The sequence below is a fragment of the Apis florea genome, unplaced genomic scaffold (genome assembly GCF_048593485.1).
Source record: "Apis florea isolate Af1SG1 unplaced genomic scaffold, ASM4859348v1 contig_2989_pilon, whole genome shotgun sequence".
NCBI classification, from domain to species: Eukaryota; Metazoa; Arthropoda; class Insecta; order Hymenoptera; family Apidae; genus Apis; species Apis florea.
In genome coordinates this window covers 1-16,842 of record NW_028256685.1, presented here as the reverse complement: position 1 = coordinate 16,842, position 16,842 = coordinate 1, and the positions used below count along the sequence as shown (strand labels likewise).

Below are 16,842 nucleotides of genomic sequence, written 5' to 3'. Positions count from 1 at the left end.
GCTTTCAGTTGCTGCAAATAATCTTAATACACGCAATAAAATATAAGCGAGAAAATATATGCGTAATCATGCGATTAAATTACCAATAGAAATCAAATACTAAGCTATTTATTTCACGAAAATTTTTCTATTCTCAACTCACATTAGTAACTGTAGAAGTTGTATAGTGCAAAACAATTCTATGTAATTATTATTTTGTATTACGACTTGTTTCATGTTAACAAATTTCAAACTGACGATTTCAAGTTTCGAAAAATTATCAACAATGCATTTAAATATCGAAAATATCAGTGATATTAAAAAGATAAGAAAGAAAAATAAGTCTTTTATAATGAAATATGATAATCAAAATGCATGATTGTTCGAATTATTTGGAACAATTCCCGATCGGTGGCATAGTTTCGATTCGTTCGACACACGTCCCTAAGAACTAGACACACGTTCGATGACCATACATGTTCATCCCAATGACCGGGACCATACGTGGCGTCCCACATATTCACAGTTCCATCCTACTACCATAGCGAGGCCGTATCCAACGGTATCGGAACGACTCATTAAAAATTTATACGATGTCCTTGACTTTTTCTCGATGATTTTTGTTCTTCTACCAATTGATTTATCGTTAATAATCCACGTGTACGATTCGAATCATTTTCATCAAAATTTTACACCTCTTTGCATCGAAAAATTAAATTGTTGCAATGACGATTATCAACGATAAATAATCTTTTTTTTTTTTCAATCATTTGAACTTTAAATTTTAACAACGAGAATTTGTTCAAGAACGAAATTATGCGCGGAATAATTGTGAAATAATCCAGCTAACATAACACAATTGCTATGTATCGTGTCATTCACATGCGTCATATTTATTCTTATATTCATACGTATACTATACATAGTTTTAATCTTACATTACATACATATGTTATCCACGAATAGAATGAATGTAATATTTTTCATGGTCATCGATGATATAGAATCTACAACTTTTCCAAGCGTTCGTAAACTACGTTTGTTCCAGCAAATGTATATCCACAACATTTCATTATGTGTTAATAAATTAATTATCGACGTTAAATTAATTCTTTTTAAATCAATTCCGTTTCACAAATTTGTTCCATTAAATGTGAAAATAAAAGAATAAAAATTTCCTTCCTCTTTTATATGTAATCTTCGTAATGGTATACGTAAATAGAAACGAATTACGAATGATTTCATTAGAATTAATTTTAATGCGTAATTCTCCTCGATGAATCGTAAGAAAGAAACGCATGAAAAGATTATATTGTTGAAATTTAAACATATATGTGGATAAAGTGTTATCTATACTGCTATTACTAATTTCACGAAGATAAGTATTTCTTATATTTGATATACGACGTATATTCTGCGCGACATTAAACAAATATATTTAAAGTATTTTTGGAAAAGTTTCGAAAAATCAATGTGTAATACATTATTACTCACATTAACGCCTCTACAAATATTTGATAAACGGAAATATTTGAAGGACAAAAATATTAGTTAATCTAGAGGCGAGCAACGCAAGATTGCATAATTATCGATTATTACCACGATTGTAAAGTCACTAGGGTCATAAGTATCTACGGTGTGTAGGTTGTTCACGAAGCATATCGGTTGGTGCAACAAGTTATTCAGCGAACTCAGTTAACGCACGCAAGAATCTTATACGCAAGGACAAGCCGCACCTCGTAATACACACTATAGATTCAATTCATAAAAATTGTCTTTCCGTGTTTAAGAAAGTATAGTCGATTATATAGGTTATTTCATGAATTTTTCAATCAAATTGATAATTTATATTTTCGATATTAATCTTTGAATTTTGTAACGTGTGCATTAATCTCTTTGCAATCTAATCTCTTAAGTTTTAATATTATTTCTACTTCATATTATGTTTATAGACGATTCAATCAATGTCTAAACAATCTATTTGAATTACAATAACCTGTTTGCATTATTCATCCTTAGTTTTTTTGTTTCTTCTTTATGGAATGATGCAAATCAATAAAAGTGTAATTTATGTAATGAAATACACGCGCAACTTAAATATAAGCGTGCAAGAAAGTTTGAGAATGTTAAAAGAAATATTTAGAATACGACGATACGAAAATGCGAATTTTATGATTTTTTTTTTATAAAAGTAACTTAAAATAACTGTTGTACCAGATAATTCAGTGAAACGTGTATTCATATATGAATAGTCATTACTTTGACCATAAATATATAACCTTATTTAACGCGATTTACATTGCTAATTACACAGCTATTTCTATAGCCGATATATGTGTTTCTATCGTAATTATATGAATGTGATAGGATCGTTGGCTCATTGAAATTGCTTAATTGTTCAACAAATTGTAATATTACAACAAATAGATTTTTAGATAAAAAAAAAAGAAGAAAAAAAAAAAGATTTCCATCGCGAGCGAACGATAGTCTTTTAAATAGAAAGAAATTACAACATCTCGCAAAGTAGCGTAAATCCTGATAGTTTGCCAATTTGAACGAGTGGAACGAGCACGGAACGTATCAATTTATGCGAATCGATCAATGTTTCTTTTTCCTTTTTTTTTTCCTTTTTTTATGATTCCCGATTTCCGGTTGTTCTTATATTGTTGTTACAAAAAATGAAAAACAAAATTATTCATTTCTCGGAATTTACGAGTCCGAATATCAGAGAGAATTAAACTCGTAGATAAAACGGGCTAATCTCGCGTTGTCGATTACAAAAGTGTTATTTCTGGAAAGATTGGATCAAGCGTGGGACATCCTGAAAAATGATCGTCGTCTTGAAGCGTGCACTTACATCATCTTCAACATAGATTTATAAAAATTCATCTCGTTGATTTAATCAATGTCTCATCATAACGGTAAATGTTGTTGGTTTAAATATTGGGAATTGGGATGGTTTGATCTTCTCTGTGAATTTTTCTTTTTTTATAATTTATATCTTGAATTAAGACACGATTTAAAAGTTTTTTTTTTACCAATTTCGAACTTTTTAAATTATTATTAGCACAAATTGTACAAAGCATTCCTTCAAATTATCTCAACTTCGACTAATTAAGCGGTTTTCTGCATGCTGCAGATATCCGTATGATCATATTTCACGCGGATGGAAAGACTCTCGTTGCAATTTCTGCATCCGTTTATATTCTTTTATCAGTGCTTCGTTTTCATTTTCGTACGTTTATTTTATATTGCGCTTATATTCTCGATAGATTCAAGATGTAATTCTTAGTAACCATGAATCTAATTCATAGCATTCCAGTGACTTGACTCTTGTTCCTTATTTTCTTTAATTACACATATTTTCAATTCAACAATGATCTCTTGAATGTTTAATTTTAGAATTTAGATACATTTTCTTGAACATTTTTTCCCCCGCTTCTTCTTATTAAAACTGATTTAAATTTTTCAAAATATTTCTGCATCTCGCTTCCTTTCAATTTTTAATTACATGCGAGCGGACAAGTATGTATATTAAAAGTGGCACGCTAAGGTTACATGCAGATCATTCCCCTACCATGAATAATAATATAAGCTAATAGTAGAACCTCGACCTATATTTCCTAACAGCTACTTATCCTCCTTAATGTTATTTTAGGAATCGTCGTTATTCCACTTCTCTCATAGTGAGTGATGGACAAATATTATTCAAATAATAATGAACGAAAAAATCTAAACTGTTTTCAAAGGTACGCGAGTCGTTCGAACGAATGTCTAACTAATGTTATTAAATTGTACAGATTGTTTGTGGATTATTCGATGTTAGGAATTCTCTAGTTGAATGTTTATCGCGGTCGACGACGTTTTCAAACGGTGAAAGTGAAATTCTTCCTTCGGTACACGGTTTCCAGCGTTCCAATCCTTCGCACTTTCGCGCCCGTTCACCCTTTCATGCATTCCTGTCTCTTATAATACATTATTATGCATATTCGAATCTCATAGATCAGTTATAAGGGGATGATGTGGGAAGGCTTGACGCAACTTTGTACTTTCCATTTAATAGATAGTAAAGAAATCTATGTTACAATGTAGGATTCTTTTAGCAGATAAGATAAGTTATTATAATTAGGCTGCGAATTCTCATATGGAATTAAATAATCATTTCAATCGTGTGTTATTTAAATTTTTCTACATTCAAATTTTGCACGAATATTTGTAATTTAATTATGATTGTTTCGCACAAATTTATCGAGCCCAATCCTCTGAAGTTTCCCTTCCCTTTAAACATAATTTTATGCACAATACTCGTTTATATTTCCACGATTGAATCCGGTTGATACGATAAAGTTTGATCGATGCTTGCTACCTTTATGTTCGAAACGGTAGTAAAGAGGAAGTCAAAATGTCGAAGAGGAAAGTTAAGTATAAGCACGGTTGGACGCTGATCGACGAAAATATCGAAAATGTGGAACGCGTGAAACTCAATCCCGAGATGCAGCGAGAGCTGGGTTGTTTAGTTGGCGAGCACGTGTTTCTGGAATATCCGTGGGCATACGTGGACCGAGACGTCATCGCAAAATTCGCTAAATTCCCGGATTCGTCGTTGGCGCCTTTTCGAGAAATGATCGATATTTACGAAGCTGACACGTTTCTCGTCGGTTATTCTTCTACTCGATTAGATTCCGACGATTTCGTGATCTGCCTAACCGAAAAAGCGAAACGCCTTATTCGGCAACGGAACAAGACCATCACCGGTATTATCTCGCGCAAAGTTATCGGCAGAGTAATGAAAACTGCAAAATCATGGAATTCGTTGGGCAGCGACATAGAAGTGGATGAAAATCTCGTAAGGAATAGAAGAGAATTTTTCGAGATAGAAATCGTATTTCCTGGAAAAATGTTGAATTCCTCTCGAACGTTAAGCAATAGAGGTGCAAGCGATTCCAGAGACAGTTATATACAATTGATAAACGAAGAGGACGAGAAGTTCGAAATCATCGAGAGAAAATGCATCAGTAAAGGTGTACAGACTTCTTTGCAACCTCGAGAAACGTTTGTTCAAACGTGTCCTACATTTCCTAAAAATGCTTGGACTCAATATGTCTACGAAGACATTTTGGGGGAGACACCTGTTGAGGAGGAGAAGAAACAAGTAAACGAGGAAACGGAACAAAATAAGGATAATCGATCAGAAGTAAAAGATATCGACCAGAGTAACGAAGACTTGGAGGACGAGAAGCCTAAAGAGAAAACACCTTTGGAATTATTTTTGGAAACTCGTTCCCAAGAAATGATCGATGCTGTTAAATACAACGCAGCTGTTAATTTGTACGTAGATGATATCGAAAGTTTATCCAAACGAGAAAGCAAAATTTCAACGATCGAGGTGGCTACGCTTTCCGAACAAGTGTCGTTTATCGATCTAAGTGTCACGGGCAACAGAGCAATTTCGGATGTTACTTTGCATTCGAAATTCAAAGAGCACGTGGCAATCTCGTACATCACGATCTCGAATCGAGCTTTAAAAACGGAATGCTTAAGCGAGGGTGAATTTCAGACGAGAGCGCTTGTCTGGAAATTAAACGATCCTCTTCGTCCCCATCTTGTGCTTCAAGATCACAGAGAAATTTATTCCGTTTCCTTTTGTCCATACGACGACGATTACGTGATAGGAGGTTGTTCCACCGGACAAGTGATTATTTGGAATATCAAAGATTATTTGAACAATATTTCTGATAACAAAACTGTCAAATTTAGAACTACGCAAAACAACTTGCCAATTCTTCGGCCAACTGTTGTTTCTCACAAACATCACTCTCATCGCTTGCCTATTCGAAAGATTCGATGGATACCTGCCAAATGCAGAATAGAGCCAAATGGAAACTTGACAAGATCATCTAACATTTCTTCCAACATGGAGTTTCTAACTGTTTCTGAAGATGGCACGGCGATCGTTTGGAACGTCTGTTTTCGTCTTGTCAATCACGATGGCGAAGACGAACCGCTTCACCCGATTTTTCGTTTAAAAATTCCTACTTTTGGCGAGAATCCCTCGCAATCCTTTACTCCTCTGTGTTTTTGTCTCGACGAACGAAATGAAAATTCATCGGATCGAAACGAGTCAAAGAGCAAAGATTTTAGAAAATATCTATGGATCGGGTGTGCGGAGGGATTGATAAAGTGTAAGTGGGAAGAGCAAGCATACGAGGAAAATTTAACGGATATAGCGGAGTGTAACATTTTAAATTGCTCGTATGTGCATAATGGTCCCGTTATAGAGATCGTACGATCATCGCATGTTCGAGATGTGCTCTTATCGATCGGTGGACAGGTGTTCGCCATTTGGAACGACGATCATATGGATTCCCCTTTATTTTGGAGAAGAACTTCCGCTCGATACACGAGCTGTTGCTGGGCCAATGAACCTGGTGTATTTCTTCTCGGTAGCGAGGACGGCAATCTTGAAATGTGGAATATAAACAGTGAATCGAACCAACCGATATTCACGCAGGTCGTGTCTCTGAAATCGGTCACCTGTTTAATCCTGTTACCCGTATTTCGTAATCCTGAAGATGCAAAAATGATCGGCGTGGGTGACCATGGCGGGTTGTTTCGTGCGTTCAAAGAGCCCGAAATTTGTCGTGGCAAGAACGTGACAAGAATGGAAAGAATGGATTGGTTCGAGGAATACGCGTGGAGAGAAACGCGAAGGAAAAAACTTTTCGCCAGTTGGCAGAATGATTTTCTCGTTAACGATCCGGTCATAGTAGCGAGAAGATCAGCCAGGCGTGACGAGGAGCGTGAAAAAAAGGCAGAAGAAGCGAGGGAAAAACTTCGACGAGAACAACAGACACGTTTGAGGCTCGAAGCCGAGAAAAGAGCGCGAAGTGCACCGGTTCCGAAAGACGTTGCATGGAGGTCGAGGGAGTTCGATAGAATGAAACAAGTTCTCTTGGATAAAAAAAGAATCGTTCCTTCTGAGCTCGAGGCGAAAAGGACTCTTTTCGTTGCCACGAAAGCAGAAAGGGATGCGAAGTTGGAAAAAGTTCGAAACAGAATTGCTCGTAGGGACGAATATTTTCTTAATGCGATATCCGTTGAATTTCCCGCGTTTTCAATCGAATCGAAGACAGAAGGCTCGGAATCCGAGAAATTTACCCCGATAGAACTTGGGAAATCGATCGATTACGTTGAAAAATTTAACGAAATACGGCGTAAAGCTAAGGAAATGTTGACAAATAATTTCGCTTCGTAAATTCTCTCTCTCTCTCTCTCTCTCTCTTTTTTGGTTAAATATACAGATACAAGTAAAACTTGAGCAAAAATTTAAAAAATAAATTGAAAATATGGTAAATTGAAATCTTGACTGTAAATTGTCGAATAAAAGGAATAATTGTTTCAATTTGTTTCAGATTCTTGGTATAATATGCATGATATGCGCATCACCGGCTTATGCCCCTGCAACCCATTGGTTTCTATTTGTCATCGTAACAGCTTTCATCGCCACCCTGTTATGGTGTTTTATTTATTTGCTGTCGATTCGGGAGGCGCTTAAATTACCTATCAATTGGATTTTAACGGTAAAAAAACAATTTAAAAAAAACAGCTCTATCCTTATGACTCGAATTCTACTTTATACATTTATATACTTATGAAGAATGTCTAATTGCAGGAAATGTTGAATACGTCGATATTCACCGTACTTTACATGATTGCTTTCATCGCACAGTTATCTGCGTGGAGTGCGTTAAATCATATATACACATCTAGAAATATTGCTGCAGGGGTAAGAATGAACAAATCTTATATTCTATCTATAATTATATGTTAAAAAGACAAAAATTTAACGATTCAGTCGAAGTCATAAAATGGCCGGTTTTCATCTGTTTAACGAGTGTATATTAAGTCGTCGGCAAACACGACAACGGATATAACGGTTTTAAAATAATTCTTTTGCATAGATATTCGCAATCTTTAACACGCTGGCGTACGCTGCCGGGACGTATTTCCTCTACGTGGAATGGAGAAGCAGCAGTAACACGCACTGAAGGGAAACATAGGTACTCGATACAATATTAGGTACCTGAAGAGCACCTACGACAAAGCTACTACATTCGGGTTGTCAGCGTTCATTCGTTCATTCAACGACCGATGACGGCCATAAGGTTGTAAAAAAGATCAATGGGTCGAAGCTAGTCTAACCAGGCCCCAACTTGATCGTGTGTGGTAGCTTAACAAGAAACTCTTATGTGTACGTGCCTTAAAAATTAGTTTCGACGAATTGGTGGGTCGCGCCAATTTGTGATTACATAGTTTTCTGGGATTATTCTCTGCCCGGATAAATGTAAAGAGGAATGAATTGAATTCACTTGTTCAGGACGGGTTGCGTCAGAGATATCGACGATTTCTTAAGTTTTTTGTTTTCACGAGTTTCGTCGATTCTCTTCGTTACGTGATTCAATCTTTCACTGTATAAACTGATGTGCTAAGAAGGGAAATATTATCTTTTTAAAAAGCAAATCATGCTTTAAGATCGATAAAATCCATATTGGATTGTCGATATTTTCAAATTCTATGCAATTAACTATATTTTCAGTCGTCGACAATATCGTTAATATACGTACCTTATGAGGCACTTTCCCGTCCAGTTTTCCTTTTTCACTGTACCTTTCTCACATTATCGCGACTTTTTATTTATATGTATACACGCATTATATATATATATATATATTTACATATAAATATATGTTTTATATAAAATAATATATTTGCACAAATTGAATTCAGTACATCATTTTCTCTTTTCTTTTCTTTTCTTTTCTTTTGTTTTTTTTTTATTTTCTTTTAATCATATAGAATATAATCTATAACATATAATTTGTATCATTGATCTTAAGAAAAATTTAACAACTATACTAGAAGTGAATGAATGTTTTCGAATACATTGTACCTTTTCTGTACACGTTATTTTTGAAATATATGTTCGTTTTCGATATCGTTTTCAAAATCTATTTTTGATCATATTCGATAATGTTTCTTATTTCGATTATGATCTTCCCATGTTAAATAAATAATATTTTTAAAGATAATTTTTTGTTTTCGTTTTACAATGGTTTAAAAGGAAAAGGCTTAAATACTTTAGATATCTGTAAGAATTACTCACCACTTAAAAATGTAAAACATAGAAACAAATTTTTCTAAATTTATTTTTTGTAAATTTTTTAAATTAAACGAAATTCGATTGCATAAAATTTATTTATTTTTGATTTAAAGAAATAGAAATGATGATATATATCTGAAACAAGAAATTCAAGATTAAATGATAATAAATTTAGAATTTACTTGCTAAATAAACTTGCAAATTCAAATATTTTAATCATATTTGTATTCTGAAACAACAATTTATGAATTTAATAAATTGAAAAAAAATTAAAAATCGATATTTATGGAACAATTGAAAAATACCTTAATCTGATTAAGATAATAACAAGAAAATTATTATCTAATAGACTTAATAATTGAAAACTATAGTGTATTTAAAAGATTAAAAAAAAAAATTATAAAGAGTATTATAATCTATATTTGATTATCAAAATAATAATTCAAAAATTATTAATTAAGATAATAGAGTTAACGATTAAAAACCACAATGCAATTGTATTTATATAATATTAATATTTATCTCTACGAGTATGGAACCGAAGTATGATATCATCAATGACGTCATTGTGGTAACGCGCCAGAACGCAAACGTGCACTTCAGTCAATCGCAGGCGTTCAAGGCGCGACCACGTTTCTTATTAAGGTCAGTTTGAAATTTGTATGTATACTATGAAATTATATATCGCGCCTACAATATTTTTGCCGGTTGTGAATCATATTGGTGCATTACAATTATAACGATATTTGAATAAGTTTATCACGTGAATAAGGTATTTTACGATAATCGCGAAAAAGTGAATCATTATTGATAAATAGTTTTACGTTTATCCTTATCGTATCTTAAATCTTACAGTCAATTATATATATATTTTTGATATAAAATTATTTCGATATTAGAAGAAATATAAATTTTAGCATATTTATATAAAATAAGATATTAAAATTTATTTCTTTACAATTTTTTTAATTTTTATTAAATATTTTATTAAATAACGAAATTAAAAGATTAAAAGTAGTTGACAGTTTTATTAAAAACAAGTGCGAATTTCGGTTGTTATCAATTTCCTTTACAAATGAACTTTCATTTAAAAATAACCGATGACGAAATTTCACACACGTTTATTCATAGTCGCGCTTAATTCGGACACATTCGTGATTCGAATTAAAAAATAAATTATATGGGGATTGTCAAATTTTTTCTTTCGAACTTATTAACTTATTATAAAATTGTATTATTATTAAATGTTTCATCGATAAAATGAAATTACTTTATTTTATTTTATTCCATTAAATAAATGTGTTAAATATATCTGATATCTCTTAGATTATTAGAGAAGAAAGTAATCCCGAAAGTCTGGACTGGAAAGTATCGATCGGTAGTATTAGGGGTGTGACGAGATGAATGAAATGAAAGCGAGAGTATTCGGAATTCCTTTTCATATATCATTCGTATATACAAAATCTTATTTTTATTCATTCCTTGGCAAACTAAATGTAACATGAGAAACTTAAAAAATGAAATTAATATGCAAATCTATATCTTTTTGGGAGAAAGAAAAACACGCGTTATTCTTAAGTTTCACGAAAGGAAGGAGCTTCAATGTGGAGAATACTTAAATGGAGTCTCGAAAATTTTTGGCCTTGGCCTTCTTTGCATTCACGATCTCGCATGAATATTCTGGAGTTATTTACAATCTTACTTACATGATAACATAGTAAAGTGTTTTAAAATTTCAGAGTCGGCAAGGAAAAGAATGACAATGTCGCATTCGGTAACTATTAGGACTCAAACGGTAACGAGTAGTTCTACTGCAGTTATCATCAATACTGGTTACTTAAAAACGTGGAGCGGCTTGTTTAAATTATTTGAATTAGTAAGTTCTCATATTAGAAATATATCTCGATACACGCTCTACAATTAAATATTTATGATGATATTAATTTTGCTTTCGTTTAAAAAATATGATATAATTAAGTTTAATCATCTTTCACTATGCAAAGTTTAAGAGAATTTTTTTAAATTTGTATTTTAGGCACTTGGAGTAGTATGCGTAGCAATAGTAGGACATCACATTTCTCAGAATTATACATATGCTGCAGAGCTATTTTTCTTTTTAATAACGACAACATTTATGATTGGTACTTTTATATTGCTTTTAAGTTGTTTAGCTTCTCTTTCAACATCTTCTATCATCGCAAAAACTACTTATGTAAGTTTCTTATATTTATAGTAAATTAAATGATGGATAAATGATATATTATCTCTTTCTATTTTAGGAACTCCTTTATCATTCAATAGCATTTGGATTATATCTAGCAGCATCGTTAACATACATAGTATATGTATCTAATATGAAACGTTACAATGAATACGAAGTATTGATGGCGGCAGCGGTAAGTTGAAAAATTAAAAACATCGTATTTTTGCATAAACATTTTATATTTATTATATTTTGTTTCAGATTTGCGGATTGGTAAACTCAGCGCTATATCTTCTCAGTACAATTGTTGCTCTCCGCACATACAGAGGACTTTGAATGCTTTACAGTGCCTTATACAACAACAATTTTTAATATCTTCGAACACTTCGAATATTGGTTATCATATATTTCATATATATATTTCATTAAATTATCATTAATATTTTGATACGAATCAGCATTATTCAATAGAAATTTTTATATGTAATGATAAAAAGAATATGTAACGATAAAAGAAGTTATTATTTATCATATTTTATATATTTGACAATTATTTATACAGCGAATCTATATTAAATAATATACAAACAATATTTTATATTATTTTATAAGATTTATTTATACGATTTTTATTTATAAAATATAAAAATATATAAATTAATGTAATATTTACAAAATTTATGTATAAAATATATACCTCTGTAATAAAAATATACAAATATATAAAAAAAATTTATATACATATAAAATGCATATATGATCCATACGAGAATGTAAATAATTAATAATGTATATCAACGATATTTACGATTTTATGTATAAAATATATATATATACGATAAAGTGTTAATTAGATATTGGAAATGAACACGGCAAATATAAAAAAAGAAGAGATACCAAGAGAAGGATAGAAATAGAATAAAAATTATAAAATCAGAGTCAGCAAAAGTATTTTTTTAGAATGCCGCAAATAAAACATATATAGCAAAGAAAATAAGATAATAGAAAAAGAATAAATAAAAAAAAATAGAATAAGAATTGACATTCAGTGCTATTTCTTGAGTGTCAAAATAAAATAAGATAAAGTAAGAGTTAAGATCAACGTTATCTCTTGATTGTTAAAAACATTTATTTAAAAGGATTATTAGAGAGATGGCGCTACATGTCAATTCTTATTTTATCTCTATCCTTTTTCTATCCTATTTTTTCTCTTTCCTAAATGTGTTTCATTTGCGACATCCTAGAGATGGCGCTGATTTCACAATTTTTTTCCTATCTCTGTCCTTTTCCCACTGTTTGCTCTCTTTATCTATATTTGTTCTTGGCGCGTAATCACAGATAGTACAAGGTATCAATTGAACATATTTTCATCGTTTCTCTTTATCAATCACGATCCTTAATGTAAAAAATTTATATTTTATTCTCAAATTTATTAATGTATTAACTTTATGAAATACAATTTCTGTATGTTTTTTATCTTTACATTTATCATATATATATATATTTTATACATATATAATATTATACATAATTAGAATTAATAAGACATTTGTTATCCTTCTAGATATTTTGTACAATCTTACAAATTTGATATTGTAAAATAAATTAAATTTTTGTGAAAAAATAAATAATTTAAATAAAATTGAAATTGTATTTTAATTTTTCCTTTCTTCCTTCCTTCTCCACTCTTTCTTAACCTCGAAAAAAGTCCTGACTAATCCTTGCCCGAGTCAATGCCTCGTTTGTTTCTCTTTATGCAGATCCACGTCTAACTGACGCAATTATATGAGTCAGAAAATTTGAGCGCACGTCGACAAAAACGAAACTTTCGCACGGCCATTGACAGGACGTAGATCTGCACGTAGCAACGTATGCGAGAAGAGTTTTGATAAAGGTGCACAAAGGAAGAGTACAGGTGCGATACGCATAATATAAGCAATTAAATTATATATGCAATCGCAATAAATGTATACATAAGCAATCGAAGAAGCTATACATTTTTTTTTCATTTGCGATCATTCGAATTCAATTCAAAACCGCGTTGCAATGTTATGAAGCACTCTTTTCTCTGTCTATATTTTTTTCTACAGTAAGTCGTAACAGAATGCTCGGCTATACATATTTCGGCGCGGCGCGTGCCAGAAATAGACATCCGTATCCCTTGCGACGTAGGGGGTGCAACGACATTTAAAACGTTCTGCACAAGAGAAAAACACCCTCAGTCCGTTTCAAAGTGCTCGTGGATGTGGTGCTCTCGACGTTCTTTTCCCTTCTCCTTCGTTTATTTATATATTTATCGATCAAGCGATTAATCTCAGGTTGAAGCGTGTAATGGATCATCGAGTCGGTTCATCCTCTGCCTTCTAACGAATGCGAATTAATCGCCGTTTAACCAATTAGGGTGAATCAAGAGACGGTCTGGGTGTACGGTTTTAATGAATCTGATCAATCATCCTATCTACGTTTTGGCAACGAGTAACACACAAAGTGTTTGAAGCTTGAATAACAAAGTGAAAATAAAGACAAGTCGACGAACAGATCCGATATCATGGTTAAAAACGGAACTGGCCCCGTGATCCGGATGTCCTCCACAGGCACGCATGCCGCTGGAGGTGTCGAGTGTTGCTTCTGCAGATGTTGCACGTGTATACATCTGGAATTTTTGAAAACGTTGCCCGGTGTCCTAAAACTCTGCGAAACGGTAATCCTTTAAGATTTAAGATCACCTAGTAAATGCGATGATCAACTGAATGAATACATCTTCCTTCAGATTATTAGCGGTTTAATACAGAGTTTGTTAATTAATTACGGCCTGAGGTACAGTACAACGATTGGCTCAGCTTTTGAAGGATCTTTGACCACCTCTTCCGCTTGTTTCTTAACGTCAGCGGTATTACTTGCCTGTTACATCATATCCGAAAAATCGTACAGGCTAATCAAATCATCGTTGTTTGTACGTTGAAATTATGTTGTTGTTAAGCGTTTATCGCCATTCTTGCTCGCGATTTATATCTTTTTTTCCAGGAACTGATGTTCAACTCTTTAGCCTCTTTCCTTTATTTAAGCTCGGCTTCTTATCTGGCATTTTCTACCAAGATATTCCTTCTTCCAGAATATTATATAAGACCAGGATTCGATGTTTATCCTGCAATGACAGCTGCTTACGTACGTGCGCTATTATTTACAATTATTATCTACGTGTCACGATCGTTTCCCGGAACATCGTTATACCTTCGCAGATTATGAGTGGCTTTGTTGGAATATTGCATGGGGCAGACGCATACTTCTCTTACACCCATTACAGGACCGGAAGATGAATTTCAGGGGGAACGAAGTACGTATAAAAATGTCACACGATTCGTCATCGAATCAAGGCTCGAATACGATGCATAAAGTGAGCAAGATAATACCAATCCGTATACTCTTTGAATTATATTTGAAGTTTTTTTTAAAAATTGCATTATTCATTTAGTTTATAATTAATGAAATAATTAATTTAAAAAAATATATATATTTATATTAGAATTCACAATTGGAATTGTTATTAATTAATGCTTATTTATATTTAATATGCACAGCATTCCAAATTATATGTAACAAACAAAATGTATCAATCGAATATTTTATTATACATTTAAGTATCATTATTTGTAATCATTTTAATAAAGATAGATAAAATCAAACAATATCACACTTTTTCGATCTATATTCCTAATGTTAGCCAGAGCTTGAAAAGATTTTAACATATCTATATTCTCTATACATCTTACAAATTTGAAATCTATATATATATATATATATATATATGAGAGAGAAAGAGAGAGAGAGAATACAGATATATTAAAATCTTTTCAAGTTCTGTATACGTATATATATCCTATATATCCTTTCCGCATAATATATAATATTAATTAGGATTAAAATTATTAAAAAAATGAATAGATCCTGAAAACATAATAGATTTAATGGATAAGATAAATAAAAGATAAAAATAAGTAAAGAAGTAAAAAAGATAAAGATAAGAATAAGAATTGGTACAGTTTAAATAAAAAATAATCAATAATGTATAACACTTAACATTTGACTATTTTTCTAATACAACAGATCAAGATATTGACAAATGTTCATATATTTAGTAATTTCTGAAAAAATTCTCGTAACACATATTTATTAATTAAAATTCCTTAATAGAAAATTGGAAAAATAGAAGAAAAATTTGTGCTAAGAATTTTAAGAATTTTAGAAAATCCAAGAAATAGACATCATTCCTAAGAATTTGACTTCATTTCTAAAAAATTGAACGAAAAATTCCTGGAAAAAATTCTCCTATCATATCATATTCTTCTACAAAATCGAATTATTGGCCAATAGTTTCGTTCGTCCGAAATTCAATAGGAAATTACTAAGAATTTAAGATCAGTTTTAAGAATTTTAAAGATTCCGAGAATTTGACGTCATTTCTTGGAAAAGTTTTTTGATCGACCTCCTATCGTACCGTGTTCTCCTAATACAAAATCGCATATTTGGACAAAAATTTTTCTTCCTTCACGGGAATTTCGTTATTCATTTTTTTATTAAATATCTCATTTATTATTAACAATATCGAAAAAAGTTTCGAATAAAAGTTGAATGGTTTCGAAAGGGATATAATCTGATATCCTTATTTTTTTCGTAGGTGAACTCATAAAAAATTTCTTAAGGTCAACTTTATTTTTTTAAATGGCATCGGGTATTTTTTATAGCATCGGTTGATGTACTATAGTATCTTCTATAAAAAAGTACTAAAACACTTTTAGCAAAAGACCATTAGTTTAAAAGATATTTTATTAAATTTGCTTATTCTATAAATTATAAGTTTTTTACTATATATGGCTTAATACTCTTTTCTAAAGAATGTTAGAAGACACCAATTGGTATATTAAAAAATGTACAATCCTTTGTAGAAAAACAACAATCATTTCTATAAATTCATTACGCTTCTATGTGTAAAAAAATAAATTGCAGCAGGGTGTTACTCCTTCGAAACCATGTAACATTTATTCGAAACATTTTTTAGTATTCCTAAAAACAAGCGAGACGCTCAAAATAATGTTTAAAAATTAAAAAAATGATAAAAAACGCACTAACAGTGACAGCATTCATGATAAAAGATAAATGTGCATGCAGAAAATAACTAAATTAATGTAAACTGTGAAAGAAAATGTTTGGATGCTTTAAAAATATGTCAACGCTAAGAAAAAGGGTAAAAAAGTAAGTAGGACAACGGTAAGTATAAGATAAATATGTAAAAACTCCTTTTGAATTATGTTCTCCTAATAAAAAGTGGAATTTTTGGCCAAAAGTTTCGATATATCGTTCGAGCGCTTGGAAATTTCCGAGAATTTGACGTCAGTTCCAAGAAATTTAAAAATTCCGAGAATTTGACGTCAGTTCCAAGAATTGTAGCGATTCTGAGAACTTGACGTCATTTCCAAGAATTTCAGAGATTCCAAGAATTCGA

General features: G+C 31.7%; 3 protein-coding genes across 5 annotated transcripts; all 3 read left to right on the top strand.

Moving 5' to 3' along the window:
- Window positions 1-4,240: 4,240 nt before the first annotated feature.
- LOC100870915 (dynein axonemal intermediate chain 3) lies at window positions 4,241-7,765 on the top strand. Its single transcript, XM_086907862.1, has 3 exons — window positions 4,241-6,944; window positions 7,392-7,559; window positions 7,652-7,765. Exons 1-2 carry the CDS (start codon window positions 4,382-4,384, stop codon window positions 7,532-7,534), a joined length of 2,706 nt encoding a protein of 901 aa, XP_086763988.1. The 5' UTR covers window positions 4,241-4,381; the 3' UTR covers window positions 7,535-7,559; window positions 7,652-7,765.
- Window positions 7,766-9,705: 1,940 nt separating this feature from the next.
- Window positions 9,706-12,074, top strand: LOC100865919 (uncharacterized). 2 transcript variants are annotated; one of them, XM_003695057.4, is made up of 5 exons: window positions 9,706-9,784; window positions 10,879-11,015; window positions 11,175-11,351; window positions 11,419-11,535; window positions 11,604-12,074. In XM_003695057.4, exons 2-5 carry the CDS (start codon window positions 10,896-10,898, stop codon window positions 11,676-11,678), a joined length of 489 nt encoding a protein of 162 aa, XP_003695105.1. In that variant the 5' UTR covers window positions 9,706-9,784; window positions 10,879-10,895; the 3' UTR covers window positions 11,679-12,074. The 2 variants fall into 2 exon arrangements, with proteins under 2 accessions (XP_003695105.1, XP_086763989.1); XM_086907863.1 differs by having other exon boundaries at window positions 9,741-9,911.
- Window positions 12,075-13,496: 1,422 nt separating this feature from the next.
- sing (MARVEL domain-containing protein sing) lies at window positions 13,497-15,025 on the top strand. 2 transcript variants are annotated; one of them, XM_012488439.3, is made up of 4 exons: window positions 13,497-14,043; window positions 14,113-14,295; window positions 14,367-14,507; window positions 14,582-15,025. In XM_012488439.3, exons 1-4 carry the CDS (start codon window positions 13,891-13,893, stop codon window positions 14,657-14,659), a joined length of 555 nt encoding a protein of 184 aa, XP_012343893.1. In that variant the 5' UTR covers window positions 13,497-13,890; the 3' UTR covers window positions 14,660-15,025. The 2 variants fall into 2 exon arrangements, with proteins under 2 accessions (XP_012343893.1, XP_086763987.1); XM_086907861.1 differs by having other exon boundaries at window positions 13,557-14,043; window positions 14,367-14,694.
- The last annotated feature ends 1,817 nt before the right edge of the window (window positions 15,026-16,842 follow it).